The sequence below is a fragment of the Aspergillus brasiliensis genome, assembly GCF_001889945.1.
Source record: "Aspergillus brasiliensis CBS 101740 unplaced genomic scaffold ASPBRscaffold_2, whole genome shotgun sequence".
In the NCBI taxonomy this organism is placed as follows: domain Eukaryota; kingdom Fungi; phylum Ascomycota; class Eurotiomycetes; order Eurotiales; family Aspergillaceae; genus Aspergillus; species Aspergillus brasiliensis.
Genome location: NW_027137443.1, coordinates 2857236 through 2884881, shown reverse-complemented (window position 1 = coordinate 2884881; position 27646 = coordinate 2857236). Strand labels below are relative to the sequence as shown.

At 51.2% G+C, this 27646-nt stretch overlaps 13 protein-coding genes across 13 annotated transcripts; 8 read left to right on the top strand and 5 right to left on the bottom strand.

The window, feature by feature from the left end:
• Positions 1-258: 258 nt before the first annotated feature.
• ASPBRDRAFT_115928 (polyamine acetyltransferase) lies at positions 259-1208 on the top strand (the record flags this gene model as incomplete). Its single annotated transcript, XM_067616937.1, has 2 exons — positions 259-654; positions 732-1208. 2 exons carry the CDS (start codon positions 259-261, stop codon positions 1206-1208), a joined length of 873 nt encoding a protein of 290 aa, XP_067483658.1.
• Positions 1209-1238: 30 nt separating this feature from the next.
• Positions 1239-1712, top strand: ASPBRDRAFT_408403 (uncharacterized protein). The gene has a single exon (XM_067624437.1). The coding sequence runs from the start codon at positions 1290-1292 to the stop codon at positions 1611-1613; it is 324 nt and encodes a 107-aa protein (XP_067483657.1). The 5' UTR covers positions 1239-1289; the 3' UTR covers positions 1614-1712.
• A 230-nt stretch (positions 1713-1942) lies between these two features.
• Positions 1943-4258, top strand: ASPBRDRAFT_26874 (putative GTPase NOG1; the record flags this gene model as incomplete). The annotated part of the gene is made up of 5 exons (XM_067622310.1): positions 1943-1963; positions 2050-2158; positions 2268-2369; positions 2459-4152; positions 4217-4258. The coding sequence occupies 5 exons, from the start codon at positions 1943-1945 to the stop codon at positions 4256-4258; spliced, it is 1968 nt and encodes a 655-aa protein (XP_067483656.1).
• Positions 4259-6080: 1822 nt separating this feature from the next.
• ASPBRDRAFT_116879 (sugar porter family MFS transporter) lies at positions 6081-7890 on the bottom strand (the record flags this gene model as incomplete). The annotated part of the gene is made up of 3 exons (XM_067617024.1): positions 6081-7439; positions 7501-7613; positions 7680-7890. 3 exons carry the CDS (start codon positions 7888-7890, stop codon positions 6081-6083), a joined length of 1683 nt encoding a protein of 560 aa, XP_067483655.1.
• On the top strand, positions 7810-8588 carry ASPBRDRAFT_38853 (uncharacterized protein). The gene is made up of 2 exons (XM_067624021.1): positions 7810-7857; positions 8066-8588. Exon 2 carries the CDS (start codon positions 8121-8123, stop codon positions 8406-8408), a length of 288 nt encoding a protein of 95 aa, XP_067483654.1. The 5' UTR covers positions 7810-7857; positions 8066-8120; the 3' UTR covers positions 8409-8588.
• A 4287-nt stretch (positions 8589-12875) lies between these two features.
• Positions 12876-13974, bottom strand: ASPBRDRAFT_52022 (ketoreductase; the record flags this gene model as incomplete). Its single annotated transcript, XM_067626830.1, has 2 exons — positions 12876-13739; positions 13798-13974. 2 exons carry the CDS (start codon positions 13972-13974, stop codon positions 12876-12878), a joined length of 1041 nt encoding a protein of 346 aa, XP_067483653.1.
• A 293-nt stretch (positions 13975-14267) lies between these two features.
• ASPBRDRAFT_117424 (Erg28 family protein) lies at positions 14268-14770 on the top strand (the record flags this gene model as incomplete). The annotated part of the gene is made up of 2 exons (XM_067617092.1): positions 14268-14330; positions 14408-14770. The coding sequence occupies 2 exons, from the start codon at positions 14268-14270 to the stop codon at positions 14768-14770; spliced, it is 426 nt and encodes a 141-aa protein (XP_067483652.1).
• Positions 14771-15469: 699 nt separating this feature from the next.
• Positions 15470-16823, bottom strand: ASPBRDRAFT_26870 (UDP-glucose:hexose-1-phosphate uridylyltransferase; the record flags this gene model as incomplete). The annotated part of the gene is made up of 4 exons (XM_067622309.1): positions 15470-15575; positions 15629-16394; positions 16457-16641; positions 16723-16823. 4 exons carry the CDS (start codon positions 16821-16823, stop codon positions 15470-15472), a joined length of 1158 nt encoding a protein of 385 aa, XP_067483651.1.
• Positions 16824-17437: 614 nt separating this feature from the next.
• On the top strand, positions 17438-18831 carry ASPBRDRAFT_38849 (F-box protein). The gene is made up of 4 exons (XM_067624020.1): positions 17438-17646; positions 17716-18082; positions 18142-18519; positions 18567-18831. Exons 1-4 carry the CDS (start codon positions 17599-17601, stop codon positions 18668-18670), a joined length of 897 nt encoding a protein of 298 aa, XP_067483650.1. The 5' UTR covers positions 17438-17598; the 3' UTR covers positions 18671-18831.
• Positions 18832-20144: 1313 nt separating this feature from the next.
• Positions 20145-21980, top strand: ASPBRDRAFT_115846 (MFS transporter; the record flags this gene model as incomplete). Its single annotated transcript, XM_067616931.1, has 1 exon — positions 20145-21980. The coding sequence occupies one exon, from the start codon at positions 20145-20147 to the stop codon at positions 21978-21980; it is 1836 nt and encodes a 611-aa protein (XP_067483649.1).
• Positions 21981-22395: 415 nt separating this feature from the next.
• Positions 22396-26218, top strand: ASPBRDRAFT_170326 (uncharacterized protein). Its single transcript, XM_067619677.1, has 6 exons — positions 22396-23400; positions 23467-23474; positions 23525-24154; positions 24237-24497; positions 24968-25112; positions 25200-26218. Exons 1-6 carry the CDS (start codon positions 22888-22890, stop codon positions 26070-26072), a joined length of 2430 nt encoding a protein of 809 aa, XP_067483648.1. The 5' UTR covers positions 22396-22887; the 3' UTR covers positions 26073-26218.
• A 56-nt stretch (positions 26219-26274) lies between these two features.
• ASPBRDRAFT_192544 (uncharacterized protein) lies at positions 26275-26955 on the bottom strand (the record flags this gene model as incomplete). The annotated part of the gene is made up of 1 exon (XM_067620496.1): positions 26275-26955. One exon carries the CDS (start codon positions 26953-26955, stop codon positions 26275-26277), a length of 681 nt encoding a protein of 226 aa, XP_067483647.1.
• Positions 26956-27124: 169 nt separating this feature from the next.
• On the bottom strand, positions 27125-27549 carry ASPBRDRAFT_407946 (uncharacterized protein). Its single transcript, XM_067624430.1, has 2 exons — positions 27459-27549; positions 27125-27410 (listed from the first exon to the last, which is right to left on the bottom strand). Coding segments are annotated over exons 1-2 (228 nt in total). The 5' UTR covers positions 27460-27549; the 3' UTR covers positions 27125-27183.
• Between the last annotated feature and the right edge of the window lie 97 nt (positions 27550-27646).

The window sequence follows — 27646 nt, the reverse complement described above, 5'->3', positions numbered from 1 at the left end:
CCCCGAGGCTTATCGGCCGCATTAAGCTAAATCGATCCCCACCCGGTTTTCTAGGCTTTCCCGAGCACTTCGTACCCCTCGATTCCCATTTTCGTCCCGTCTTTTTACCTTTCGGTCAACCCTCGGCCTTCATTTTGTGTCGTTGTCACGTTGCCTGTCTTTTCACCCCTCGGTTTTCCCTTCTCTCTGGCCCAAGTGTTGCGCCATCGCTTTTTCTACTGCCCCACTACTTCACAGCTCGCGTGAATCCCGTACATCATGTCGGACCAGACCAACTCCCACTACCAGGAACCCATTAACGGGCTCAAGCCGTTATCAAATGCGGACGGCTTCAACCTGCCTGCTACCGCAAGCGACCTCTCCCGCCGCGCGGAGCGCGCAGAGTTCTCATATGCCGACGGTCAGCCTCTGGGAGAGGCTGAGATTGAAGAGGATGATGACGATGAAGAGGAAGAAGTGGAAGGAGAATACGTCGCTGTGGACCATGACGATATCAACGAGTATCCTTACTGGTTCCGCCGCCCACCCGTCCACCAACGCACCAAGTTGGATGAACTGCACCCGTTCGTGCAGGTTCTGACCGAGTCGAACGTCGAAGATTGCGTCAAAGTCGAGGAGGCATTCCCTGAACACGAGCGCTGCTCGCGCGAAAAGGTATGAGTGATGTGTTAGGAAATGCTATATGCAATTTCCAGGAAACTGGTCGGAGTTGGGGCTAATTGGGTTCACAGTTCCGTTATCGCTTGAGCAGATGCCCGGAATTATGTCTTGGCTTGTTCACCCTCCCAATCCTCGGTGAAGGCGAGCCTAAGCCTCGCCCGACGTTGGTGGGGCATATCGTCGCCACGAGAACCTCGAAGCCTGTGGTGACGGATAAGTCGATGGAGCTGCCGGCGAAGTGGCAAGAAGAGCGCATGACTGTAGTGGATGGAGAGACCGTTGGTCATGATGAGTACGGCAGCACGATTGCCATCCACTCTCTCGCTGTGCTGCCGGAACATCAGGGCAAGCAAGTTGGCAGCACATTGATGAAGGCATATATCCAGAGAATTAAGGATGCGCAAATCGCCGATCGCATCTCTATTATTGCGCATGGCCCCTTGGTGCCCTATTATCAGTCGTTTGGTTTTGAAAACCGCGGTCCCAGCAACTGCCAGTTCGGCGGTGGTGGCTGGGTGAACATGGTAAGTTTCATTCTCTGCATGTAGCTTGTTGCATAAGTCCAGAGCTGACAGTCCACAGATTTTCGAGTTCGCCAAGGAGTAAGCGCTTCATGGGCTTGTTCTTTAATGCTACTGCATCTCTGGGGCATGGTGTTGTGTCTTCTATTTTTTCTTTTTCACGCCCGCTTATGTTGTCTTCGAATTTTCACGTTTTGTTCGTTTCTCTCGATCTTCTTTCACACTACCCCATTTTATATGACGCATGCTATGGATTACACAGGATTCGGTCTTACTGGTGGGTTCATGATAAAAAGCAACGGCGTTTTGTCGGGCTACGAGGATTTAGGGACAGATGATGATGACGATGATGCTGTTATTATGAAGGCCGGATTAAAGCACCACGGATGGTTTGGTCAGGGCAGGCATATTATGTATCATAGTCCCCGGTAGTCAGTGTAAATGAATATATTGATAGACATGGTTCAGAGGAATAGAGCATAAACTCGCCCATAGATTATCTATCAACATGCGTTAAATACCCAACAGCAGCTTGCTGGCTAGCTGCCTCGCCTACAGGCAAGAAAGACTCCAAAGGGGGGAAATTCCCCACATTGGCTCAGCGCTCACCGCCCGCCAAAATCTGCCTCCGACCGCCCGGAATATTTTTTTTCTTTTATCGCTCCAACGCAGATTTGCGCTCATCCATCTCTTATTTACTAACCACGGGGTCTTTGTTTTAAGAGTCGCCTGCTGTATCGACTCCATCCCCGGTGCCCATCATGAAGACGACGTGGAAAGATGTGAGTGTTCCTCGATGATCCCCGGACAAGCCACAATCAGTCGCAAAAACAATCGATCTGACGTCTCTTTTTCACCGCTTGATTAGATCGCTCCTGTGCCCACGAGCCAGGAATTCCTGGACATCGTCCTCAGTCGCACTCAGCGACAGCTCCCTACCCAGATCCGTGCTGGCTTCAACATCAGTCGTATTCGCGGTATGTCTCGAATCTTGCACAGTCGGTGCGGGATGCACAAGCTTTGCTCCCAAAGCGGCAAATCAAAATTAGTCGGGCTGAACTAATTAAAATTCTTCTCTGCCCACAGGCTTCTACACCAGAAAGGTCAAATACACTCAAGAGACTTTCTGCGAAAAGTTCCAGGCTATCCTCGATGGATTCCCCAGACTGCAGGATATCCATCCTTTCCGTAAGTCGCCTGCCTGCTCTAGACCCCACTATCTCTTTCGACCTTTTTTTTTCCCGGTCAGCACAACAACATATCCTGACAATGCCCAGACAAGGATTTGATGAACACTCTCTACGATGCCGATCATTTCAGAATCGCCCTGGGTCAGGTTTCGACTGCCAAGCATCTCATTGAAACGGTCTCCCGCGACTACGTCCGCCTGATCAAGTATGCCCAGTCTCTGTTCCAGTGCAAGCAGCTCAAGCGCGCTGCTCTGGGTCGTATGGCCACCATCTGCAAGCGTCTCAAGGACCCCCTTGTCTACCTTGAGCAGGTCCGTCAGCACTTGGGTCGTCTGCCCTCGATCGACCCCAACACCCGCACCCTCCTGATCTGCGGTTACCCCAACGTCGGAAAGTCCAGCTTCCTGCGCAGCATCACCCGTGCCGACGTCGACGTTCAGCCTTATGCTTTCACCACCAAGAGTTTGTTCGTCGGTCACTTTGACTACAAGTACCTGCGTTTCCAGGCCATCGATACCCCCGGTATTCTGGACCACCCTCTTGAAGAGATGAACACCATCGAAATGCAGTCCATCACCGCCATTGCCCATCTTCGGTCCGCTGTCATGTACTTCATGGATCTGTCCGAGCAGTGCGGTTACTCTGTTGGCGACCAGATCAAGCTCTTCCACAGCATCAAGCCCCTGTTCGCCAACAAGATCGTCTTCATTGTTGTGAACAAGATCGATGTGAGACGTCCTGAGGACTTGGAGCCCGAATACCAGCAAGAGCTCCAGTCTCTTCTCAAGTCGGGCGATGTTGAGCTTCTGCAGTTGTCTTGCACCACCACCGAGGGTGTGACTGCTGTCAAGAACGCCGCTTGCGACAAGCTCCTCGCTGAGAGAGTGGCTCAGAAGCTCAAGTCCGGAACCAACAACGCCGGTACCCCTGGTGGTCGTCTGGGTGATGTCCTTGCCCGTATCCACGTTGCTCAGCCCATGGGCGGTGTGCAGCGCGAGACCTTCATTCCTGAGGCCGTCAAGACGCTCAAGAAGTACGACAAGGACGACCCGAACCGCCGCAAGCTGGAGAGGGATCTCGAGGAGGAGAACGGTGGTGCTGGTGTCTACAACATCGATCTCAAGAAGACTTACGATCTGGCCGACGACGAGTGGAAGCACGACAAGATCCCCGAGGTCTGGAACGGCAAGAACATTTACGACTTCGTCGACCCCGAGATCGAGGCCAAGCTGGCTGCCTTGGAGGAAGAGGAGGAGAAGTTGGAGGCCGATGGCTACTACGAGTCCGACGAGAGTGTCGAAGATGTGGAGGACGCCGATACCCGTATGAAGGCGGATCTGATCCGCGAGAAGCGGACTCTGATGCGCAACGACGCCAAGATGCGCAAGTCCCTCAAGAACCGGGCGCCCATTCCTCGCAGCGCCAAGGCCAAGAAGCTGTCCCAGATGTCGGATGCTCTGGATGCGGCTGGTTACGATGTGGATGCTGCCTCCTCCCGCGCCCGTTCCCAGAGCCAGGTCCGTGGTCGCACGACCACCCGTGACGTGGACATGGACGACGCTATGGATGTGGACATGTCGGACCCGCGCCAGGCCATCGCCAAGGCCAAGGGCCGTCTTCGCAGCCAGGCGGCGACAGACCGTCGCAACGATGGTGTTGTCGACGGTCTGGCCCGCGACAAGGCCGAGCGCCTGGCCAAGTTGGGCCAGAAGAAGATGAACCGGATGGCAAGACAGGGAGAGGCCGATCGTCACACAACCGCCTCTTTGCCCAAGCACTTGGTAAGTTCCAACCTTCATCTGCAGGTTTTCTTGCCATCTAGTATACTGACTCCCACTTCTCTAGTACACCGGAAAGCGTACCATTGGCAAGACCCAGCGTCGGTAAAGGCATCGTCCGGATTTGGACGGTCGATGACGAGACGAAGTCCCTTCTTCTTAATACAGTACTCGATACACATAGTGGTCATGAAACATGGGTGTTCCAAAAAAGGGCGTTGGGGGTGTTTCCTTTTGTCGTCTTCTTCCTTTTCGTTTGGATGAATTGAGTCTTCTCCTGAATACCTGGGGTTTATTCCCGCGAATCGATTGTTATGTTGATGAAGAGAGTTTAGTTGTGCTTTGTTGTGGAGGATCACGAAGTAGACTGTCTATAGAAGTATGATTCACAATACGACTGTCTGGCATCATACCAATATCACTCAATTATCCTGTTCCACCATACCATGTAGACCAGTAGAAAAGATAATATATAGGATGATCCAAATGATACCCTGCTGACTTGGTTGAGGAAATAGACACTTTGAGCAAGACAACTACTTGCTGTTTGACAGGCATATCCGTAAACAACCAGTCTTGCTTAGCAGAGACGAAGAACAGGATCTAGAATTACCTTACCACCACCACTACTACTACCACTTCGACTACACCAGCACCTTTGGTCCCCTCCCTACCAACAACACACCTACTAACTACATAGAACTTACACAAAATCCCATTCCTTCCCCTCTCCTTCCCACAGTACCAGGACTCGAAACCCATACATAGACCATACCAAACAAACAAGAAATCCAAAAACCATACACATGCACATACACTTACACAGAAACAAACCCCCAGTAACTTTCAGACAAAAGTATAGAATTCACGTAAACTAAGATAAAACATACTCGCTACTACTACTCCTACTCAAAATCACCTCGATATCCACCCATCTCCTAATTAAAGGACATTAGTTAACTAACGAACAGTAGTTATATACACGCAAAACATCATATCAATAAGGCAGTATCAGACAAAATACAATATTAAGAATAGTAACAGATTCAATCTTCGTCAGTCTGAAAGGTGGTCTGTCTTTTGTTCTGTTGTCTTCTAGTTAGTTGTTGCTCTCACACGCACACACACACACTCTCTCTTTAGGGTAAGAAAGAACTTGAAAAAGTTCTAGTAGTACTCGGGGTAGTCATTCAGTACTAGTAAGGTCAACATGGTTTGATTGGTTTGTTCGATTTCAGTAGTTACTATCCTATTCGCTAAGAGTTATTAAGTATCTGCTCTTGGGTGATTAAGTAACTGAATAAAGAGGATAGATGATGAGTGGACTAAAGAGATAGATAGGTACCTAAGTATCGAACTGCCACTTTGTTAAGTAGTGTAGCTGATGATGTTGCATGTGCATCTTGTTGGCGTTGTTTTTCGTTTCTATTGGGGTTGTTCTAGAAGGATTCTAGAAGGTTAGTAACCCCGGACCCGCTGAGTAGAGCCCTTCGTACTAACATTGACACCGAGCGAGTCGGTGTGGAGGACGCTATTCCATGTATGGAGATGGTCGGATGAAGCACTGATCAACTTTGACCACGCTGTTACTCTCTACATGACTGAAGACTAAGACAGTGGAAAGTCTACTGGAGCAGAAGTTTTAAGGTTCATATGTACTTGTATTAAATCGTTTCTCAATAACCTCAAAAAAAAGTCAACGTCAACAGATGTATGCAGTTGCAGGTATCACCAAACGCCGATGTCGTAGTTCCCAGCCATGTCCTTCCCAATGAGTCAAGCCATTCAAACATTGCTTCATGCCGATGATAGCTAGATAGCAAATGCGATGCAAAGAGCAATCATGCAATTAAAATAAATCAAAGCTTAAGATGCAGGTTCAAATGTACAAGAGCAACGAGCAGTATGAGTTTCGCACGAGTACAGGTGGCTTACTCGCGGAGCTCAGTGGGCTCGGTGTGCTCAGCCATCTCAGCCTGACCCTCCTGCTTGGAAGAGGAAGGGGGACGGTGCATGTCCTGGACAATGCCCTCCGGGGGAACCCAGCTGGCACTCTGCCAGGGCTTGACGTGGAGCACGTACATGGTGTCGACCTCCTCGAGAGTGCGACCCTGGGTCTCGTTGACGAAGAAGAAGACAACGAAGATGGCAGCGAAACAGCAGCCAGCAAAGACGTAGCCGTAGGCGAAGTCAATGGAACTAGAGATGAAGGGGGTGAAGAAGGAGATGAGGAAGTTCCAGGTCCAGTTGGCAGCGGTGGCAATACCAATGCAGAGAGCACGGTAGCGGGCGGGGTACATCTCACCACAGATGGCCCAGACAATAGGACCCCAGGTAGTGGCGAAACCAACGATGAAGAAGCAGGTGAAGATGATCATGGCCTTACCAGCGGCAGGAGTGGCCTGAGGGTCGGCGAGATCCAGAGCGAAGTGACCAACGGAAGCCCAGATCATGAAGCAGATGAACATCCAAGCGGCACCAACCATCAGACTGTTACGACGACCGAAGTGCTCGACAACGTACAGACCGGGCAGGGTCATACCGAAGTTGACAGCACCCAGGATGATCTGGGTGACGTAGCTGTTGCTCAGACCAGTGGAGGTAAAGATACTGTTACCGTAGTAGAAGATGAAGTTGGCACCGGTTAGCTGCTGAAGGGACTGCAGAGCAATACCGAGCATGGTACGGTAGAACATGCGAGGGCCGGTGAAGAGCTCGTGCCAGGCAGCCTTGCCCGCAGCCTTCTCCTCGTCGAGCTTGTCCTTCATGTCCTTCATCTCCTGGGCGATGCAGCGATGGTTGGGGCCGACACCGTAGAGCTTGCACATGACCTCACGGGCCTCATCGACACGGCCCTGGCGGTAGGCGAAACGAGGCGACTCGGGCAGGAAAAGAGAGCCGACAGCCAGGATCAAGGGCCAGGCGAAGCCAATGCCCATGGTGATACGCCAGGAAGCAGTCGACTGGATTCTCTCGGTACCGAAGTTGATAATGTAGGAGATGAAGATACCGAAGGCGACGAACAGCTGGAAGGCACTGACCATCGCACCACGGACCTGACGGGGAGCAGATTCACTCTGGTACATGGGGACAATGCTGGAGAGGGCACCAACACCCAGACCGGCAACCCAACGGCCCATAGCGACCTGAACCCAGTTGGAGTCGGTAGCAATCTGGATGATGATACCGACGATGTGGATGATAGACCAGAGACAGATGGAGAGCTTGCGGCCCATGCGGTCTGCAATAGGAGCAGCCACCAGGGCACCAATCATAGTACCGATACACAGCTGAAGAGATTGTCAGTCAGGGTTGCCTTCAATGAAGAAACCATATATGTATGCCACTTACCAGACCGACAATGAGACCACTACGGACGTTGCTGAAAGCATAAGATCCATCCGCCTGTTCTTGACCGAAACGACGGAGGAAATCATCCATAGTTTCGAAACCAGAGATTTGACCTGGATGGTGAGAAGAAGGTTAGCAACCGAAGGGTGAGTCGCTGCAGAGCATGGATGTCCCCATACCAGTAGAGTAACCGAAGATGAAACCACCCATGGACACGACGACACCCAGGATGAAGGAGCGCCAGGTCAGGTACTTGACGGGACTATCATCGAGCATCACATCGTCCTTCTCGACGGCGGAGTTAGAGCGAGCAGGAGTAGGAGCCTCAGTGGAGGACTCAGAGTGGTCCGCCTGAGGCTTGAAGCGGGACATCATATTAGAGACACCCATGTTGCCGGTGGATTCATACAACGCGGAATCCTCTGCCAGGGATGGGAAGATGGGAAAAGAAGAAGAGTGATGGAAGAGAAAGACATCCAAAGGGCTGACAGACCCGGGGGAAGATGGAGGGATATATATGGGGTCCGGGCAGAGGGGGAGAAGAGGGGGGTGGAGGGGGGCGCACACAAGGATGCACTCGGTAAGTATGATGACGGTGTCAACGAGTGAATGCCACTAAAATGGAAATGAAAGAATTTGACGCTCCATCCGTCGGCAATTCGCCTCCATCCCAGGGATTGGAGGGCCCCCATCCTCGGGGTAGGACCATGGCAAGAAAAAAACGGGGGCCCAGATCTCAAGGGCCCGAAGACAGGCGAACGAGGTGGGAGGTTCGGAAGCTAGGGGGCGGAGAGTTCATTGGATGCTTCGAGAGCGTGTCTTGGAGTGGGGAGAGAGTGGAGAGGTTGTCTGGAGACTGGAGAGAGAACCGGAGCAGGCTACGACAAACGGGGAGATGTGGACGGTGAGTACCTGAATCGGGGGGAATCCGTTTTCGCCAGCGGAGAAAAAGCGGATGGAGACGAACCGAGATGGAGAGAGGGAGGGAGAAAAGACTGGAGATTGGCTGGAGTAGCGCTAAGTCAAGAATGGAGTGGATGAAGCTGGAGTTCCTGACGGGAGGATTTTGAGGATGTGAAGATGGATGCGGGCATGTCACGAGGGCATCACCTGCTCGTTTTGTGCCTTCTTTTTTTTTCTGCGATATTTCCGCATTCATGCCTCTTTCGGAGGATTCTTGGGTCGTGCCTTCCCGAATACTGATCGATTCTCTACACCTTCTGTATACCATGTATACCATTGTAGATGCATACTCTACTTTTTGTATAGCTTCGTCTAGCTTCTTTATGATGATGATGATAATGAAGTTGTTGTTATTGTTGATTTAATCTCATTCAATTATCAAGTAGAAATCTCCAGTTCGGCGACACAAGACTATCTTGCCACAGTGTGACCGTGACACGGACACTACTCATGAAGGTTTTGATCTTGATGATGATTGCCAATGACGATGATGATGATGGACGGTACCGAGTCCTCCTTCAACCGAATCATAATCTAAATTAAAAAAGGAAATAATTATGATGAGGCGCTTGTTGTCGGGTTGGCAGACCGTCACCAGACAAACATTTTACGTACGACCAGAACGGTTTGCATCATTGCTTCACTGACATGTTGACGTTACCCGGAACCACCACATTATTGCACTCCCAGTGGCTAAAACATGGCTGTCTCCGGTCATTCCGTGTCTTGTCTTGAACAAAGTGAGTGAATGACTTTGTTTGTTTGGAAGGAGGGGGGCGACATGGGCTGATCCACCCTCCCTTGATTCGCATTGATGCCGGGTGCAGCAAAAGCCACGCCTGCATAATATTAACGCAGGCTAATATTATTATTATTACTGTCGCCCTGCCTCCCGCAGCCATGCAACGTAACTTAGTCAGAACCCTCCTGGAACCTCAAACCGCCTGCTGAACAAAGCATTGTTGACGAGCATTTGATCCACTACGTTTCTACGGAGTAAATCTTCTTCGTTTCGATTACCTTTCTGTCAAACTCAGCAGGAAAATTTTTTCCCTCCCTTCAAACTTCAACGTCGTCAGATCAGCCCCTGAGCCACGAAAACCCAGCCTTGAGTCGTAGTAAAGTTGCCGGTTCCGACGCAATCTCAAGGCCCAAACGAGGGAGATCACCGGGCGCCAAGTGGGTCCTACCAAGAAGGAATTTTTCTCTTGGGAAGATTTTTATTTTTGACTCTGCATGCGTTGGAAAATCCCTTCTTTGGCCGATCCCGAACTCACGAACACATGCTTTTTTTCCACTTGTGCCCGATAGCAGCGGCCAAAAGGAAGGAGGAAAGAAGGAGAGTGGGAGGGACCATCACCTCCGACAATTTCGGATGCAGGGAGAAAAACTTAACCAGCAATCTAAATATCCTCCTAAGCAGCGACCGTTGCTGATAAGTACATCACACCTAAGCGACCATCCCTGCTCACCGAGACCACATTAAGTCTCACCGTCGTCCATTCCGAGTGCTTCGGCCATCCGCCGACCGTCTCGGTCTCGGGATGCCTGTCCCATCCAACTGCCTTCGGTGTGCCGATATCTCACGCTAACTACGCACTACTTCTTGTCCCTTCCCGTTTAAGGCTCACCGGACCAGTGGATCTTCAGTTTAGCGTTGGCTGATCCTCTCCATCAGCGAAAATTTTCATCCAACCACAACCCATCGTGCACGTCGATGCTCAGGTCCAGCTTGAGCTGGAGCTCATATAGCCTGACTCGCACCACGCCACCAATCAGAGATCTCCCTCTCCGACCATGGATTCGGTCGGAACTTGACCGGCCTGTAATCAATGACCTTTTCGGCTTCCGGTGAGGTTTCCCTTCGACTTCCTCTTGTTGGGTCGGGTTCGGCATGCCGGTTTATTGCCGCGTCTTGAGACCGCGTCTTGAGAGAGAGAGGGAGAGAGAGAGTTGTTGCTTGCTGTCCTCTTTCCACATACGAACTTAGACAGACTGTGAGTAACTAACATCTAAGACGTAGCAAGTGAATTATATGCACTCTCAAAGTATAATATCACCACAAAAGGAGCACCACCACGAGAGTAACGCAAACAATCCCGGCTCAATGTGCCGTCGTAGTATCCCGAGAGAGCAAGCAGCAAGCATCACGCAACCCACCGAGCCCGAGATCAAGGCCAACCCGGTCGATAACAATCCAAAACTAACCCAAGCTAATGCAGAAAAGAGAAAAGAAAAGAAAAAAATCTCTTCGGTCCCATCCGTCCCACTACCCATACTCAACAAAGCCACCGAAGAGAAAAATTCAGCTCCGAAAAGGGTAAGTACGTGGCGTATGGTTCCACCATCCACCACCAACACAAGCAAGCCAGCGTTTCAGTCGCGCCCAGCACCACCACCTCAGACAATAACTACGTACTACGTAATTCCCTCATGCTAAATCTACCACAATAGTAATAGTAATGAATAAATCATGGAAAAGGACACACCCGTGATGGAACAGTAACCCATACTTTCAACTACTATGCAGCGGGATATCCTTGTGCAATATCATGTTGTGACTTGTGAGAGAGCGGGCGGGTTGTTTTTTTTTTTTCTGCAAGATGCTGTATCGGGAGGGAGCTTAGTACTACTAACTATGAACTCGGGACGAAAACCACCAAAAGTTGGTACTCCGTAGTGGCCACTGTAGTCGTACCGGGTTTACTTGCTAGTTGCTAGAAAGTCTAGATTCTCTTTTTTTTCTTTCAGGAACAGGGGTCGACCGACCGACCCATGCAGGTTGGTTCGGGTTTTGGTGCCTTGGCCTATGAGAGGGTGAGTGAGGATGGGAGTGGGTTTGGTGTTATGACTAAGATAGTAGATTTTGTGGTGAGATGTGAAGTGAAGTGAGTGAGGTGACGGTGCGATGGGACGTTGCAGAATTGTCTGTCATTTTCTTTGCTGCTGGTGGCGATGGTGGAAAGCTTGAATAGGGTCATGAGGATGGATGAATGGGATTGTGTCATGTGGTTGTGCGTAGAATAATTATTATGTTCAGATATTATTGTTATTTGTTTGGGTAGCATGTCAATTAGACTACCTATGCACTAAGCTAACACTGAGAGCCGCAATCGTGAGGATCATGATATCATTGACTTCGTCGTTTCAAGGTGACTTTCTGACTGCTTCTACGAAGGACTCATCACCGACTTCCTTGGAACTAGTCTACTAATCTTGACACTTGACAGCGATGTGCCTGGCTAAGATTCAATACAGAGTAGACATTAGACATGGTGTTCGTGCAAAGCAAAACTGGTAGGTGATCTACTATCTATTTGATCGTCTGTACTACGTAACTACCAGGACCACCTGGGAGTTGTTCTATATATACGACTCTCCCTCCCTCCCTCTCTCCGAGAGTAGGCTCCCACCCTACGGAGGATTTATCGCACGCCATTCTATTCTCCGAGTGCAGAATTGAACCGAGCATAGCACTGCACTATCCCTGCAAGAAATTCTCCCTCAGACCAGACCAGACCATCCATCCCCAGTGCAGTCCCACAAGGCCACCCACCCCCTTCCTCCGTCGTTATCTGCAAGTCATTCATTAGAGACCGAGACACAGACACAGACACAAACCAACACTAGGATTTATTCACCGGCGGTGGTCCCAAGATTGAGACCGCCCCCATCCATCTGGTCTGGTCTGGTCTGGTCCCAGCTCGATTGAGTTCATTTATGCTTTGATGTGCAGATTCCGACCTTTCCGAGATCTCGGTGGATATCTGCACATTTATACTGCGTTGCAGCTGGATACACTGTAGTGTGTGCGCGCATTTTGACAGATCGAGCGGAGGCTAGGCCTGTTGATTAAGTAGAGGAAAAGAATTGAGCACTGAGGTAAATGTGAAGATCGTCCCCTTTCCCATTATTAGATTAAACCGTACTTTATGCTATCTTTGCTGCTAAACATAGTATATCATATCATCTTTGGTGCTGTCGATCATGGATTGCGTAGCCACAACCCCCCTGGTCGGAGGTTTGATTGGCCCTGTCGACAGACACCATACACCACGTATAGGTTAGTAGAGTAAACGGTAAGGTCCATCCGGACCTATGCCACTGCCACTTGCTCCGTTGAAGATAAGATGCGGCCCGCTCCTATCTAGACGGAGCTCACCCGTCCGAAGGCTTTTCAGATCTGGCTCCATAACTGCATGCACCTTCCACCGGACCCCGAGACTGTTCTGTCGCCACACGTCCCCTAGTGGATTCAGATTCAGCTCAGGGTTCAGTTCACACACAGATGCTCCTCCCCCCCACCGGCTCGTTCTTCCCCATACTCCTTTCTCTTTTCATCTCTCCCCTTTACCCCAGGTTGATCGACAAACGCACGTGAGTCATCATATAGAAGCGACTGCCAAGCACCCTTAGGTGCTCTTCTTGCCCTTCTCGCGCTCGGCCTTGCGCAGAGCACGCTTCCGGATAGATTCATGCATGCCCTTGTTCTGGCCAACAACGATCTTGCCCATGGTGCCAGTGACGCAGGTCAAAAACCAGGCCATCAATCCGTGGCTCCAGTAAGGGGACGAGCTGTACGCGTACGTGGGAGATCCGCCATTGCGGCCAATCTTAGTCAGGACCGACTTCACGAATGAGCGAGGGTCGGGAATCGTAGCACTAGTCCGGCGGATCTTGGACATAGCAGAGGTAATAAGGTAGGCCTGGACCAACTCGACAGTAATTCCGTAGGGCTCGAGCTCCGAACCAAGGGAGGTGGACCATTGCTGCAGGAAAGCCTTGCTGCCAGAGTAGGTAGCAAGAAGAGGAGTGGGCAGAAGTCCGCCGAACGAGCCCATAGTCAGGACCAATCCGCGCTTGCGCTGCATCATACCCGGAACGACCAGCTGGGTGGCCCGCAAGGTACCCAGGCAGTTGATGGTCACGATATCAGTCATCTCATCCTCGGGGGTCAGAGCGAAGGGGGTGGGGATGCTGTGGCTCTTTCCAACGTTGTTGACCAGGACGGACACGTCCAACTCGTCCACCAATTCCTTCAGCTTCTCGTAGTCGCTGTCTTCGTTGCGGGCGAAGTCCATCGCCAGGGTCTTGGTCTGCACGGAGGGGAACTTGGACTTGATCTCATTGGCAAGAGTATCAAGCTTGGAGGCGGTACGGGAAACGAGGACGATGTTGAAGTCAGCACGGGCGAGCTGAAGAGCGAATTCCTTGCCGAGTCCATCGGAGGCGCCTGTGACCACGGCCCAGCTGCCCTTAGGGCCGAAGGAGCGAAGCTAGAAAGATGGAGTGTCAGTGGTATAGTCACCAATTGTTATCATAGGGACAACATACAGGCTTGCCAGGCAGCACGAACAAGCTCAGGAGGACCCTGACGAAAACGAGTGCCCGAGAGACGACGAACAAGCTGCCAGCGGCGAGAAGAGCCGAGGCGCCCACCGTCTGCCAGCCGGGCTGCAGGTTCAACTGCCAGTTGGACAGACAGTCGAGATGCTTCGTCAGAAAATCCATGATTGCTTGTTGTTCTTCAACCCGTGCCGATGAAGGAGTGTGGGGGATGGAAGCTGGCTGCAGAAAGAATCCGGAGACGGACGGAGATGCACGGTAGCAATCATAAAGCAAGAATAATGGTTGGGGATGGGCGGTGCCAAGACCCCCAAAAGCGGGTAGACCTCGGCCACTCCAAAGAAGCAATATCCTCATCGCAAATATCAGTCTTCCCAACCAATTGATCCTCCACACAACTCTATCTCTTTGCAGCCAATTCTCTCAATTATTACGGAGTACTACATCGTGTAGTGATCATGGCCGCCCTTCTCTCTTACCTGCCCCCCTTCGAGGGTTTGCTCCCCAAATGGCTCTTCTTGGTACAAACCCCATTGTTTACACCTCCGTTCCCCTTCCCCGGACCACATGCTAACCTGTCCAACTTTTCTCCATCCAGGTCTCCGTCATCTCCGCCGCCAACAGCATCCAAGCGTACCGATCGGAGTCTTATGCCGCAGATCTCTACAACGGAAAAACTGCTGATGGTCGCCCGCCCACCAACCCTCTCTCTTCTCGGACTTTCGGCACCTGGACTTTCCTTTCCTCCGTAGTCCGCATGTACGCTGCCTATAACCTCAACAACCCTGCTGTCTACGATCTCGCGCTCTGGACTTTCGGCATTGCTCTGGTACACTTTGTCGGCGAGTGGTTGGGCTTCGGTAGTGCGCAGCTTAAGGGTCGTTTCGTCAGCCCTCTGATCGTTGCTTCGTCCACTTTGGCTTGGATGGTGACGCAGAGAGAGGCGTATCTGGCTGCTTAGTTGGGCTGGGGTTCAATATTTCGTTCGCCGGGTCGGCAGCTGTTTGGTCGTTTTCGTTGTATCTTCTATATCTCAGGGCTGGGATGAGCTATGGAAGGGCTAATACATGATAATACCAATAATGTAATGGAAAGGGAAAGGATGTTTGTAATGATGTATCAGTGAGGGAACGGGTTGTAAATCGCTTTTTCTACGTATGGCGGTAGATATTACCAGTTCTGGCCTACACAAGAGCCTAATATGAGATGAAAGCACAGGTAAAAGACGAAGCAACATTCGGGGATCGATATTTGGCGATTGATCAGTGAGAGGTGAACCATGTTTCAGCTCCTTAAAGCTAATAGGTAAAGTTACGCCGAATGCCCACCTCGGCCGCTCCATGTCGGATCACCGATCGGGGCAATGCCATGCAGCTGGATCGCGGGGCAAATTTGGAAGTTCATGATGACGCAGGAGTTGGCAAGGGATAGAGGCTGAGCGAAGCAAGGGTGTAAGTCAATCATGGCGCGTGGTTTAATTGAGACACGCATAACCGATCGACTCCCTTTCTCGAGGATGGAATGACAGGAGTCGATACAAGTCCGGAACACAGAAGCCGGTCGGTACTGGTCCGATGGACCCGCGAACGCAAGTATTCATTGCTGTCAGAACAGATAGGTATACAACATACAATCCAGCTTAATCCAATCTCCTTTGATCTTAGTTGTCCATCTTCTTCCTATAGAGCTCTCCTCCGCAACCTCGCAACCTCGCGGCCGCTTGCTCGGGGGTAATGTCACGCTGGGGCTCGCCCAGCATTTCATACCTATGGCTCATCAGTAAACTATTGCCGTAACGTGATAGTTGAAATCTACTCACCCGACCAAAAATTTACGCACAGTGGCGCTGCGCAGTAGCGGGGGATAGAAGTGAAGGTGAAGATATGACGACTCGACTTCCTCCTCAGTTCCGTCAAGTGGCGCCTGGTGGATACCCATGCTGTAGGGGAAGTGCGTTTCGAACAGGTTGTCGTAACGTCTGGTGACTTCGGCAATGGCTTCCGCCAGCTGCATCTTCTCGCTGCTATTGAGGTCGACCAAGGCACGCTTGTGGGTCTTGCTGACAATCATGGTCTCGAAAGGCCAGACGGCCCACCAGGGGCAAACGACGAGGAAGGCATCGTTCTCAAATACCACGCGCTCCTGTTTCCGGCTTTCGAGAGCAGCATAGGCTTCCAGCATGTGCTTGCCGCCATTCTCTCGGCGGTATTTCTTCAGCTGCTCAAGTTCCATCGCCGGTTCTTCGGGCAAAGAGCTGGTGGTCCAGACCTGACCGTGAGGGTGAGGGTTCGAGCATCCCATGGCGGCACCCTTGTTCTCGAAAATCTGCATGTAGCGATACTGCTCCTTTGGCTTGTCCAAGCTAGCAGTCGGGGAGTTAGGAGGCAGAGTAGTCGCTGGAGCTACGGCAGCCAATGGCGACTTTGGGGACAAATGGGCTGTGTACAGCTCAGTCCAAGCGTCAATGACAGGCGCAATTTCGGCCGGCGAAAGGTCGGCCAAGGTGAGGTTGTGGGCCGCAGAGAAGGTAAGCACATAGCATTTGCCGGTGACAGGCTCTGCCTTGAGAAAGAAGGACTCCAGGTCTGAACCCCATTTTGTTAGCGTCGCATTCGCCAGGACGCGACTTTACACGAGTCGAACATACCCTCGCCACCTTCAGCGCTATACGACGCTTGTTCTTCCTTGACCGCGCTGTAGTCATTTACGAAGACGAAAGTCTTCTCATACTTGGGGTTGCTATCACCCTGGGCGCGCTTGTTTCCGGGGCAAAGATAGCAAGCGGGGTCGTAGGTTGGTAGAGTGGTTTTAGAGGGACTTTCCTGCTGTCCTCTGGCCGCAGTATTTAGTTTAGCCACTCCTCTCTCAATGGGCGCATGTTTGTCTCTGCTGGGCAGAAGTAGGCCGACTTACTGCCAGGGGCGCTTGGTCCGATGCGGGGAGACCAGAATGTATGATCCTCGAAGAGGATTGAATCTCCGATGAGAGATATCGTCCAGAACGCTTTCAACCATTGTTAAGATAATGCGAACAGTCTATGCAATCGAAAGGCGGTGGTATTATCAGAAGAAAGGAGAAAAGAAAAACAAAAGAAGAGCGAAGAAACTGCGTGAAAAGAAAAGTCGGCTGACGGCCCTGGCGGCGGGGCTTAGGCGCGGGGTCTCCGGAAATTATGGCGATTCGGCACCGAAGCAGCACGGGGTAAAAAGCAGCCATCCGGTCGGCTGCTCGGGTAAATTCATGGGGAGCCCTGGACCCTTTTCTTGCTGCTGAAACTGCAACTATAATGGGTTCAATCTATGATCTATTCTAATTCCGTGTGTATAAGATGTCAACTCATGTCCCCAAATACTTTATACTTTGCCTTTGCTAATAGCTCATCTAGAACAAATAGAATCAACAGACCTGTACAGCATCTCTGCCGGTTGAATAGGACGTAACTAGTTAACTAGAAGCATACTCCACTGTTGATTAAAAACCACGCTGTGGTGGGCCGAGAATGGCTGCTACCCGAATCCAGACAGTCACCTGCCCGCCTTCTTTCGGGCCGATTCGACCTTGACGTCAGGGGAAACGAGGGGCAACTGGCTAGGCTTATCGCCCGTTATCACCGAACCTCCACATCCCCGGAGAGGCTCGCTCGCTGGCATCATCTGATCCTCTCACGTCACTTCCCTCAAAGTTAGGCTCCGCCGAACTGCTGCTATTGCCGTGTACGAACCGTGTTCTGTTCATTTTGTTTGAGCGAAGATATGAGATTCACACATATTCCCCGCAGTTGATCAGATCATGGACGACGGCCATTCAAAGCTCCACCTCTACTCCCTTCCCAACGAAGTGCGATAATGCGATCTCTAATGGTTGACAACCAAGATGCCTCGCTAACGCTTGTATGATTTATTCCAGGTCCTCGGTCAGATCCTATCCTCCTTCCCGACGCGTTCCCTCATCTCTTGGGCGACAGTTTCTCGCCGTTTCTACGCCCTCGTCCTACGGATCCTACATTATCGTCTGCTCATCGGCGCTCCACTGCATGAATATAAACTCATCCTAGAATGCTTTCACCCAAGCTCAAAGCTAATCGAACCCCATGTATTCTGCACGTACCTTGACACCGACGGGTTAGAGCAGCTTTGTGGGAAAAGTGGTTCGCTTCGTGAGAATTCCGACACCGTCCAACAACTTGGGAGACTTAGTTCGGTATATTCTCGGTTTCGCCCTGAAGTCGCGGTAGAAGAGAGATCCAGCGGAACAAGGCTAGTTCCCTTAAGAGGTATGTGCCCCTGTTCCCGGAAACAGCGGCCACAACCCCGAGGTCTCTGACTTTGATAGACGATGAGCACGATCCCGACCGAGACAACTTGATTGTCACGCGCCCTATCAGCCTCGAGAACTTTGAAGACTTCTCTCAATTATGCGTGGTCGTGAACATCGTGAAGGTCATGCCGGGTACGAATCTGCTCTTAAGTGCACACACGGTCGAGGACGGGGTAATTAGGGTATTTCGCGACTGGTTGAGGGACGAAGAGAAGCGCTTCCGTGAATTTGTGCCAGATGGTACAGGGCTTTCGCAAATGCTATGGGTTGATCAGAGCAAGAATGTCGGGATCAAAGTACGGGTCAAGGCGAAACCGTTAATGAATCAAAATGTGCCAATTCTCGTCCATCGCGACGACGACCAATTCACGAGCTACGAATTGTTTATTGAAGGTATAGTGATCCCTGTTCCCTTCTTTTAAATACTAACAAATGGCTAGAATTACATATACGCGCTGTTCGCTTACTATTGACTTTGGAAAAGTCACAGGAGGAACAGCAGAACTATTATAAAGCTGTAGTTATAACCCCGAGTCTTGGATAGAGGTGCTTACAGGTAGACATGTCAGTGATATGGAGGCCGAAATTCCGGTGTGGGCGCATGTTTGTACGTCTTTTGTCTATAGCGTTTCTTTTGCAGAGTATGCATTTGAGAGCGATACCAAAGGTCCTGTGCCAGAGGTGACTACTCAATAGGTAACCCAGATCATGTGCATGTAGATCCCGGTTCGGGCAGCCGACATTCGATTAGTTTCTTGCCTCTTCAGTCCCTTACTTCCTTATGATGCGAGCAAACACGGGCCTTGCTGTCAGCTTACGGCTGTCTTGTTACAGATTTCTTGATTCAGGTCACTTATCCATTGGCTCGAGGCGAATTATTGAAACTGAATAGTCATTTGCTACGACATCATCCGATTTCTAGGATGAGAAGCTGCAGTGGCTCCAGTTCACTGTGCAATTATATGTTTCTGGTATCCCTGCCGTGGCCAACACTGGCTAGTTGAGTAAGGTGCATAGGTTAGTTGAGTTACTCCTGATCCCACAAAAGCATCCAGAAAGCAAACTCCAAAAGCCCGATCAAGTTCAACGCTTGCTATATAATTGAGCACGAATCGGTTTCATGTCCAAGGTCATGTTATTTGAGGAGATTGTATCGAATTCGATGATGTCCGATTCATTGCTTGTTGCCACGTGCGCCCCACCCTGATATCTTGAGTCGGCGACAGCTCAACGCACCGCCGCGTCGCATTAAGCACTATTATTAAGATTAAATCATGTCGTGTGTCTACAAAAGCCAGGAAGATCAATATAGAGAGGCTACCGACTACTATCACGGGAAAAGTAGAACACTGAGAACCCTGTTTCTATACGGAAGGCCGCAAGAAATGTTGGGCTTGCTACTATCGCTTACGACGAAGGATTCACACCTTACCATCGCACGAATTTGAAGCTCAACGAGGCTCAATATAATTCTTTATTGGATCATCTCGACTCTCTGGATAGGACTGGCGTTCGTCTGACTGCTAAACGCATGAAAGTCGCAGCTGAAGCAATTCTTCAACGCAGCCAACCTGATCATGATTTCCCACCAGCAAAGCTTTCCAAGATGTGGCCTTATCGCTTCCTAGAACAGAATAAACAAATCATCAGGCAGCCGCAGCAACGAGAAGTTCAAAGTCTGGAACAGCGGAAATTGGGCGGAGATAAGACATGCGCAGCAAAATTCTGAAGGAACCTCGGCTCCCAAAACACGTCCCGGGTCCTGATTCGCTGAGAGCAATCGCCCCTGCCGAGTAACCGGATAAACGAAGAAATTGTAATCAGAAAAGTTGTGCCGGTGTAATCTCAGGTCATATCTGTGGCCTTACATTTATATGTTTACTTGTCATTCTTTTTCTCAATTTAGCGGTCGCTGGAGGAAGTTGAGGTATATCTTTTCATAGTGTCAACCTCCCATATTCCCCCAGACCGTTCTACAGACTAGCCGTTGTGCTGAACCTTAATCAACGGGCACTACTATGGGCATGGCAGGTACTGTCGCCAATGGCGGCGCTCCTCGGCCCTCGAAGATCCCTTATTGGCGCCTTGTGTTCGACCAAAAAGTCGTCACCCCGGAGATCATCGATTTTAACTACGAAGGGTTAGGGACAGAAGAATCGCCCTATGTCGTCACCTGGCTTCCTAACGATCCTCGAAACCCTATGGCTTTTGGTAGTCTTTCAAAATGGCTATATACTATTCTGGTTTCCTTCGTGACCCTTACTGTCGCCTTGGTGTCATCAGCATACTCGGGAAGTATAAGTCAGGTTGTTATAGAATTTCAATGTGAGGAAGAGGTTGCAATTCTCGGTATCTCTCTGTTCGTTTTGGGCTTCGCCTTTGGCCCGCTACTATGGGCTCCGATGAGCGAGGTGTTCGGACGCCGCAATGTTTTCTCGGTGACATTCGCGCTTCTCACAGCGTTCAATGCAGGAGCTGCGGGTTCTAAGAACATCCAAACACTGGTCATCCTTCGCTTTCTGGCTGGATTCTTCGGATCGTCACCTTTTGGCAACGCGGGCGGGACGATTGCAGACCTGTTCCCTGCTGCCAAACGTGGTATCGCTATTAGTCTCTTCGCTGCAGCACCTCTTTGCGGACCTACGATTGGCCCCGTCATTGGTGGCTTTCTCGGCGCCGGAGCAGGCTGGCGTTGGGTGGAAGGATTTCTGGCAGCCTTTTCCGGTGTGATGTGGTTATGTCTTTGCTTCTTCCTGCCGGAGACGTATGCCCCAGTTCTCTTGCGCCGACGGGCAGAGAAGTTGTCCGAATTGAGTGGTAAGGTCTACCGCAGTAAATTGGATATTGAGAGAGGCAAGGTGTCTTTGAACCAAGCATTGAAGACCGCCCTGTCACGACCTTGGCTCATGCTTTTCAGAGAGCCCATTGTGCTGCTTCTCTGTATCTACATGTCCATCATCTATGGAACACTCTACATGCTGTTTGCAGCTTATCCTATTGTCTTCCAGCAGGCACGTGGTTGGAGTGAGGGCATTGGAGGCTTGGCCTTCTTGGGAATTTTAGTCGGGATGGTGATCGCGGTTTCTCTCACTATCCCGGACAACCTGAATTATGCGAAGAAGTGCCAACAAGCCAACGGCCGTCTGCCTCCCGAGGTTCGTCTGCCCCCAAGTATCCTTGGAGGAATTGCCTTGCCTATCGGTCTCTTCTGGTTTGCCTGGACCAACTACCCGTCTATCCACTGGATGGCATCTGTGGCCGCGGGTGCCCCATTCGGATTCGGCTTGGTATTGGTGTTCCTGAGTGTTTTCAACTACCTCATTGATGCTTACACGATCTATGCTGCATCGGTGCTGGCAGCGAACTCGGCTCTCCGGTCTCTGTTCGGATTTGCGTTCCCATTGTTTACGACCTATATGTACGAAAACCTGGGTATTCATTGGGCGTCCTCAATTCCCGCGTTCTTGTCGCTTGCGTGTATCCCTTTCCCTATCGTCTTCTACCTGTACGGTGCTCGCATCCGCAAGCGCTGCCTTTATGCTGCACAGGCCGAGGCGTTCATGCAGAGACTTGCTGCTGTGGCGCAGCAAAGCCAGGCTCCTCCGCCGGAGAAAACTGACGTGGAGAAAGGGGATGCCGCTGCAGCCGATAGTGATGACAGTGATAGCGACAGCCTTTCCAGTGTGCCTTCTAGGAGTGCAATTGAACGGCGGGCGTCGCGGGCTTCCAGGAAGTCCGCTCACTCTCTGGCTCGTACAGTCACATACGAGGAGAATCCGTACGATATTGATCGAGTCAATACGTGCAACTCTACCATCAGCGGCCGCCCTAGGAAGAATTCGACCAAGGCATGAGGACGTGGTCGATAATATCACACTTGAGCTTTTGGGCAATATTACATGAAAGATTTCAAAGCACCATCGGATATCTGATGCCGATGATCAGCTAGTTCTCCATGGTATGCATTGCCCGTGCACTATAGGATCGCGGTTTGGTCAGTTCGAGAGAGAACGTGCTGGTCGATCCAGCGCCATCTGCGTATAGCCCTACGGCAGAGGGCTGTATCCTTCGCGGCATACGCGTGGAAACGACAACCGGCTGTGAGAAAGCCTAAACCGGCTACAGCATGGTAACTAGGGCTCTGCAAGCGAGGGTTGATAATGACTTCAAAGAAGAGGTCGTTGGGGTCCATATTCCGAGTCATGCCTTTGCAGGGTTGCATGGCCTTCTTTTTACTTTCCTCAGTGCTGTGATTTAACACGTTGATATACCTTCCATATAGAGACTTAGAGTAATGATAATGAAATAGACCATTGACAGGAATTTTCCACCCAGTATTCAATAATTCCCTCAAAACGAACACTCGGTCTGACCATGAGAGTCCGGATCTCCCACAAGTCAATCGTTCACTGTGCAAGCGGAGACTTTCCAGAAACGAGTCTGAAACGGCTGTTAAGGTGTTCGGAGGTATCCATCTACCCCCATACTGAGAAAGGCGGATGGTAATGACAATAGTCACAAACGATCACCTTCAGTCCGTCAACACGTGTTCTGGGATTCACTTCTTCCTCCTCTCCCCCCGCTAGACAGTCACTCATGCACACACTCACGCACGCAGCATATTTTCTTCGATACATGACTCCCTCAAAGATGGAAGATAAGTTATTCAATTCTCCTCATCTTGCTTCTCACGTATCTACTTAGCTTACCATATCACTCCTCAAGATTCTCAGAAAATCATACTACAAAGCCATCACAATCATGTCCTACGGATACGGCTCAACAGACAACAACAGCAGCAGCAGCAGCACACCACCCTGCATTCTCTTCCTCACGAACAGCGAGCGCGAGCAATCGAATGTCATCCTTGCCGTGGTTCATGAATTCCTCGTTCATCATTCGCCTTACAAGATCCATATCGGGTCCTTTGGGCCCTTGAAGAGACATATCGCGGACATGAACTATTATGCTGCGTCGTCGTCGGCTCCCTGTACTCCTGGGGCGGTCTTTGAGGAAATTCCTGGCATGTCCATGAAGCATGTCCGCATGCGAGATGGCCAGTTTGGTGAGATTCCTCAGATTGGGTTCTTTGCTGCGTTGAAGAACTATAGGAAGGAGTTGGCAACGGGATTGCTTCCTTGGACGGGTGATGACTATATCGAGATCTTTGATGCCATTGTTGAGCTTGTAAAGACGCTTGGGCCTGTTTTGATTGTGGTTGATCCGCTTTTTGCCCCTGCTGTGGATGTTTGTCGCCATTTGCGTTGGAGGCATGTCCTTCTCGGGGCGGGTGGGGTGAAGGATTATGTGGTTCAGTGGAAGCTGGGAGATTTGTTGAAGTATCCTATGTGAGTTTCCCTGGGTGGACTAAATGGAGATCATTGGCTGACTGCGGTAGGGTGTGCTCTGGGTTCAAGATGCCCTTGTCGTGCAGGAATAAGCTTCGCAACATCTTCCTCGGTTTTCGGTTCAAGCATGAACTCAAGAAATCCGCTAGTCTCAAGGATGTCGAAGAGGCCCGTCACTTCCGCGGAATCGAGGGCCCTGCTCCTTTCATGTCCCACGAAGTAAAGAAGAGCACGCGGGTTATTCTTCCTGCCTGGCCGGAGATCGACTTCCCGCTGGTTGTGCCCGAGCAATTGACTCTCTGCGGTCCGATTATTCGCCCCTATCGCGGCATCATCATGGAAGATCCCGAACTGGCACATTGGCTTGGGAAACATCCTACTGTGCTGGTCATCATGGACACGCGGGTCAACTACGACGGCAAACAGCAGATTGAATTCGCCAAAGCCATACGCAAGCTGCTGTCACAGGAGCGCGAGGTTCAGGTGCTATGGAAGCTGAAGCACGTCGAGGGCACTGTCGTGACTCGAGAACTCGTTAAGCTTTTGGGGGTTTACATCCACCAGAGACGTGTGCGTATTGCGAAACGGTTTGCGTTCGAGACCATGTCACTTCTGATGAGTGGACATGTCACTTGTGTGGTGCATCATGGCGGGGCCAATGCATACCACGAAGCTGTCAGGTAAGTTGATTCTACGGCTATGCATTCTTTTGTCTTGTACCTGCGGTGGAATGCAGCCCGCGCTAACATTGAGATCCACCAGGGCGGAGATTCCGCAGGTCGTGGTCCCGGTCTGGTTCGACGCGTACGACTTTGCTGCACGAGTTGAGTACCTGGGGATTGGGGTCTGGGGCAGCCGCAGGTCGGCGCCAGAAGTGAGTGGGGGGGAGCTGGGAGATGCGCTGCTGCGTGTGTTGACGGTTAGTGATGAGTCCAATGCAATGCGCATGCGGGCCATGCAGGTTGCCGGGCAGCTGCCGTTCAAGGATGGACGTTTGGTTGCATACGAGAGACTCGTCGAGCTGTTGAGTCAGCCTTGGGAACCTCCTCATACTCGGAGCCGTAGTCGTGGGTGACATCCGTCATTGACTCTCCTTCAGTCAGACAAAGTGCACTCTGAAGCGATGAATTGCTATGAAGTGAAGTGGGACGTTTGGTGAAGAACAAAAGTAATTACTTAGTAACGTTAAGTTAGTGGTGTTATGGCTCCGCGGGCGGGGCATCCGGTCTTCGGCTTTGAAGAGACAGCGAACCGCGATTGTTCGGACTGTCGGATAGGCCGAAGTCTGGTCCATTGAGCTTAGCATGTATCCATTTAGACTTAGCGATGAAAAAGCGTTCCATTAAACTGTCTCCATAAGCTTGACTCAACTAACTTTGTCCAATAGAACGACTCGTCCATGTCGGCTAAACATTGAACCCCTCTCCCCGCATCGCATCCGGTTTCGCCCTGCTCCAACATTCTGTCATTCTGTAGTTCTGTATTTAATCCAGCTTCTCCCCAGCTTCACCTCACCATTCCCTCAACAGGTCTTACAATCCATCTATCCCTTACAATTCCTCTCTTCTTACCACTATCACCACCACCACAATGGCCAACGAACGCATCACCTGGATCGGCCTGGGCAACATCGGCCGTGTAAGTCTCCCCTCCCCTCAGCCCCTCATTGCATCATCACCATCATCTACAACTACACAGTAATTGAATAACTAATCAAATCTACAGGCCATGGCCGCCAACATCGCCCAAAAAGGCCCCCAAACCACCCCAATAACCCTCTACAACCGCACCTCCAGCAAAGCCACCACCTTCGCCTCGACCCTTCCCCCCAACAAAGCCACCGTCAGCACCTCCCTGGCGGACGCCATCTCCAACGCAACCATAATCTTCATTTGCGTCGGTGATGACGCTGCCCTCGAAGCCATCATCTCCGGCCTCCCCACATCCTCCCTCTCCTCCAAGATCATCGTCGACTGCTCCACCGTCCACCCGGACACCTCCCGCAAGGTCCACAGCACGCTGGCCTCCCACGGCGCCTCCTTCATCGCCTGCCCGGTCTTCGGCGCCCCCGCCGCCGCCATCGCCGGCCAACTCGTCGTCGTCCCCGCCGGTGACGCAGCCACGATCGACCGCATCAAGCCCTTCCTTGACGGAGTCACGTCCAAGTCGACCATCTCCATGGCCGGTGAGGACGTGGGTCGCGCCACGACGCTGAAGATTCTGGGAAATACGTTCATTCTGAACACGGTGGAGACGGTGGCCGAGGGATTGGTTACGGCGGAGAAGACCGGGTTGGGCGCCGATGTGTATCAGCAGTTCTTGCATACGTTCTTCCCGGGCCCGTTTGCGTTGTATGCGGATCGCATGGTATCGGGCGATTATCACCAGAGGGAGGAGCCGTTGTTTGCGGTGGATTTGGCCAGGAAAGATCTGAGACATGCTAGTAGTTTGGCGGGGGATGCTGGGGTCAGGTTGAGGAGTGTCGAGGTGACGGATCATCATTTGCAAAATGTTAAGGCGGAGAGGGGGGAGAAGGGCGATATTGCGGCGGTTTATGGCTCGGTGAGGAAGGAGTCCGGGTTGCCGTTTGAGAATTAGGTTGGATGTTTATTATTATTGTGTGGGTGGTTTGGGGGGTTTGGTATATAGAGAAACGGCAATAGATTGAGCTAAGCAAACTAATTTTAAACGAGATTGGTATAACCGCTATGGTTCGAGCAAATGATAAGGGCAATAGGAACCACAAAATGATGTAGCCGCTGAGCAAACGAGCAAACGAATGACTACAAGATAGTGGTAATTAACCCTCTTTCGAACTTGAATCCTCTACCTCGCCCCGATACTTCGAGATGGCGAGCAGCGTCTCCAAAAGTGCCTTCTGGACCTCCAATTCAATCAACTGGTTTCGCGCATCATCCAGTAATATCTCCAACTGCTTTAGGAGGTCCTTTAACTCCCCGACCTCCATTCCCATCCCTCTGGTGGCGTGCATCTCCAGATTCTCGAACTCACGCCAGAGAGCGGACGGATCCCCGTTGCTGTTGCTACTGCTGCCGCTACCGCCGCCGTGGTCCTCTGGGAGAACCGCCTGACTCGAAGACGCTTCGTCTTCTTCTTTGGGCTCGACCATCTTGCGGATCAAGCGTAGCTCTTTGGCTACGGATGCCACGGCAGATTTTGCCGTCAGTATTTGACTGGCATTTGTGGTTGGGGTGGAGGTTTCTGTGGGTGGAGGTGGGTTGGGGCCCAGGGGCGTTGGTGCTTCTGCATCTTGGACGATGGACGAAGACTGGCTTGAGAGATCTTCATCGGGAATAGTCTGGGTTGGAACTTGGTCTGCTTGTGGCTGCTGTGGTCCTGGTTGCGGTCCCGGTTGAGGTCCCGGATGTGGTCCTGGTTGCGGCACAGGCTGAGGTGCTGGCTGAGGACCCGGTTGAGGTGAGGGAGGTGGTGAGGGAAGAGGAGTTGGGCGTGGATCCATCGCGAGTTTTATTTTCTGTATCGTGCTGGACTGTGGATGGAGGTTGTGGCAGTAGTGGATGGAGGGAGGGTGCATGGAGAATGGCAATAGCTAGAAAGCTACGTTGTATATTTTTATCGCCGTGAATGGCCGGCTCATGATGATGTATGTATAGTCGGGGAGTGTTTTGGGATGATGTATAGTCGTCATCTCCATGCCAAAGCCCTCGTTTAACCATGGATGCTTGGGTCATCCGCGTAGACGGGTGACAAGATGACAGAAACATGGACATCGGGTTTGGAGGTTATTGGGTCGAATCTCGACCTCCTGCGAGATGGCCTGCAATTTCGGAGGCGATGACCGCATTCTTCGTACAGAGCGATTTCCATGGCATAGAGGTTGTAGCATTTTCAATAGTCTGGATACTAGAAGAATACCTGCCGTCTGGGACCGGGTTGTTAGGCCCAGCTGGCTCACTGGGCTATACGTCAGAATCTGATCCGCAAAGAAGAATATTGACTCACTCTACCAGAACAACGCGTGGTGGACATGTCATCTACCAATCCTGACAATTTTTTACCTGCACAAAGCCTAGGAGACAGTACCTTTGGTTGTCTGAGCCACTCATTGCTATCAGTTGACCTTGAATGTCTTATGAAGTTTAGCGGGATTTAGCGATTATTTGTGATATTTGAGGCCGGAAGACCCGGTC